At 52.7% G+C, this 3,158-nt stretch overlaps 1 protein-coding gene across 1 annotated transcript; it reads left to right on the forward strand.

The window, feature by feature from the left end:
- Positions 1-1,330: 1,330 nt before the first annotated feature.
- On the forward strand, positions 1,331-1,760 carry SPRG_17857 (hypothetical protein; the record flags this gene model as incomplete). The annotated part of the gene is made up of 2 exons (XM_012357256.1): positions 1,331-1,438; positions 1,485-1,760. 2 exons carry the CDS (start codon positions 1,331-1,333, stop codon positions 1,758-1,760), a joined length of 384 nt encoding a protein of 127 aa, XP_012212646.1.
- Positions 1,761-3,158: the final 1,398 nt, after the last annotated feature.

Genomic DNA, 3,158 nt, shown 5'->3' on the forward strand with positions numbered 1-3,158 from the left:
CTTCTGCATCGGGTACATGGCGAGCAGTGCCGGCCGTGCAGAGGAGGTTGGACGCGGCCACGAGCGTGAGCCAGCGGGTCGGGCCCGCGTGGGCGTCGCCCGACAGCGTCGCGTGGTGCAGAATCTGGTGGAAGAGCTTCTCATGGCATTCGACGGGCAGCGCGGTCGTCGCGAGGTGCGACTGGAGCTCGTCCGAGGCCTTCTTGCTTGACTTGTGTATCCCTTGGCTCTGCTGGTACAGCCGCAGGAGCAGGCCCGAGAGGTCGGGCGGCTGCTGCTGGTCGTTCATCGGCGAGGTCGGCCATTCACAGTTGTGCCATGGGCCACCATATGCATTTTCAGAGGTTGGATGCCGAATTTAACAAACGGCAATGTGGCACCCCTACCCCCGACCGACACCGCATCACCTTGGCTACACATACATGTGTACCATGGGCATCTCGTTCCTCTCCGCCAAAGTTTTTTCTGCGACAGATAGCGATTGCCCACCAACAACCCGTCTGTGCTACGCTGCTAAACCGGTTGGACTTGGGACTCCTACGTCACAGCGGGATTTTGTTGATCGACGCGGCAAGTTGATTGACTGAGAGTCGAACATGGACGGCAGAGAGTATTTCTCAATAGTTCCGGAATTTTTGGCAATATTTGCAAAAGTTCCGGAATAAAAAATGGATATGTTCAAAAGTTCCGGAATGTTATCGATTGGTCAAAAAGGCACTTTTCGGTGAACATGATTGGTTTATTCTGGGCTAATTCGAGGGCGGCCGTCAGCAGCAAAAAACCTAAATAGTGTTAGAAAACAGTCAATTAGCCTGATATGCAGGGCTAAATAGTGTTATATGATTTGGACTGTGGAAAGCAACAAACCCGAATCATCCTCAAGCGACGATGGCGAGCGAGACGCAGCTCTTACGTGGAATCGCCGCCGACGAGAAGTACAGCGATGCACCTGAAGTCGGTCTTGGCTTCTATGGCAGGCGTCGTCATGTGACAAGATACGTAAAGGACCGGACACTGGCTAACCGTTTCACGATCGTCGTCGCGAAAGCAGGTACGCTGAAGCGCGCGGTTTGCGAGGTGTTTTGAGGGTACCTATCGCATTCAAGGTGTGTTTTTCTTGTCGAAAATGAAGCTGGTTCGCACCGATCTTACATTATGCAATGTAGGCGTGCAAACGAAGCACTCCGATATGGACCCGAGCCCGATGCCTGTGGTCGTAGCGGTGCCATCAACCTCGACTACTCCGAAGGGTAAGAAGAAGAAGAATGAGCAAGACGTTGTGGCTTACCTCAAGGCCATCAGTCAAGAGCACTAGACGGTATACGGCAACATGGAGGCGTACAAGACAGAACCTTCGTCACGGCGACTGCTGCACTGGACGTTCGTGCCCTATTTGGCGTCAGAGCCACCAACTTTGTCGAGTCCGACAACGCGAAGAGTATGTGCCTTCGTTCATGTGGGTGGTGTTCTAACTTTATGTCTAGATATCCACTATGGCCTCCGCTTCAACCTTCCGTTTGCAGCTGTGTACCTCAGGGTGGCAGAGGTCATGCAAACGTCGGCCACTCGACGACGCGAGGTTGAGCGTGAGTCGTCCTACCTGGAACTTTCAACGCTTACCAAGTTCGCGCACGATAACTACGAGAAGTCGCTCGAGATGGCTCAAGCGTACACGATCTAGGAGTCAACAAGGTCAATTTTGTTTGTGTACTGCGAGTCCCACCTTGAAGCCAAGCGCGAGGTCTATGGCGAGAAACTAAAGTGCTTGTGCCCTTACCGCGAGCAGACGCAGATACCTTGCAACAAGAGTACACAAATGAATTTATGTACTACTCTTGCTTGCAACTCATTCGTGCGCTTGAGCACATCAGTGCGCTGCACCGCATCGACGAGTGCTTTCACAAAATGTACAAGTTCGAAAACCACAAGCAAGCGGTGATGACAGTCTCGTACCGCCCGCCGCTGTACGCCGACCGCAAGCCCGAAGGTCGCATTCTCCCATCTAAAGTCGTTGCACGCGCGGGCAGAACGCAGTCGACGCGCATCGCGAGATTGGGCGAGTCGTACACGGCGGGCAAGGCGACAAAGCTCTACCAGCAACGTGGCGCGGTTGGCGCCGTACAAGTGCAAGTCCTGTGGCGGCGAGGGCCACAACGCGGCAACATGCCGCAAACGACAACGGAAGATCTTGCCCGCAACTTCTTCGGGAAGCTACCTCAAACCCGACGTGCCAAGGACGAACGATCGTATTCGAGTTTGCACCCTCATCCACGCAAGCGACGACGTAGAGGCAATGCTCAACGACGAGACCGACTTCTGCGACGTCGACGAAGATGGCTTCGAGTTGGGAGGCACCGGTCTCGAATCCATTTTGGCATTATTAAACGAGTAACGCAGTGCACACTCTCCGTACCATACACATCTCGACCTGTACCTGCTAAGCCAGCAGCGCATGAATCATGGCAACGGTTGGTCTTCACTCTGTTTCACGATCGTCACATTTCTTTAACTAACACTATTTAGGTTTTTTGCTGCTGACGGCCGCCCTCGAATTAGCCCAGAATGAACCAATCGCGTTGACCGAAAAGTGCATTTTTAACCAATCAGAAACATTCCGGAACTTTTGAACATATTGGTTTTGGTATAGCGCGCCATTCCGGAACTTTTGCAAATATTGCCAAAAATTCCGGAACTATTGAGAAATACTCGACGGCAGAACGCGTGAAGATAGCAGTGCATGTAATAGTATACTGTATGTAGAAGGGCTATGGAATACGATGTGCCCAAAGTAGTTTGTCTGGTGCTCTGAGATTTCACGTCAGACGGTGGATGTCCCCGACGATCTTTTGGAGATTCTTCAGGAGACCCGGTAGGCGCTCGTTCGCTTGCTTCGAGTTGGGCAAATCGGACATGATGTCGTGCATTGTCGTCGAGACGTCCTCGACTCTTTGGACGATTTCGTAGCTGGTCTTGGCGAGCGCAAGCCACTCGTGCCAGTAGCCTGTCATCACGTCGTAGCAATCGGCACAGTGGTCCATAGCATCTGCGTCGAAGAGTATGTCGATGGCGTCACCGTTGTTATTGGCAATTTCGTTGTAGTGACCCGCGAGCTTGGACCAGAAATTGCGCAAAATTCTCGAAAACTCGTCGTGACCTTG

The sequence above is a fragment of the Saprolegnia parasitica genome (assembly GCF_000151545.1).
Source record: "Saprolegnia parasitica CBS 223.65 unplaced genomic scaffold supercont2.815, whole genome shotgun sequence".
In the NCBI taxonomy this organism is placed as follows: Eukaryota; Oomycota; class Saprolegniomycetes; order Saprolegniales; family Saprolegniaceae; genus Saprolegnia; species Saprolegnia parasitica.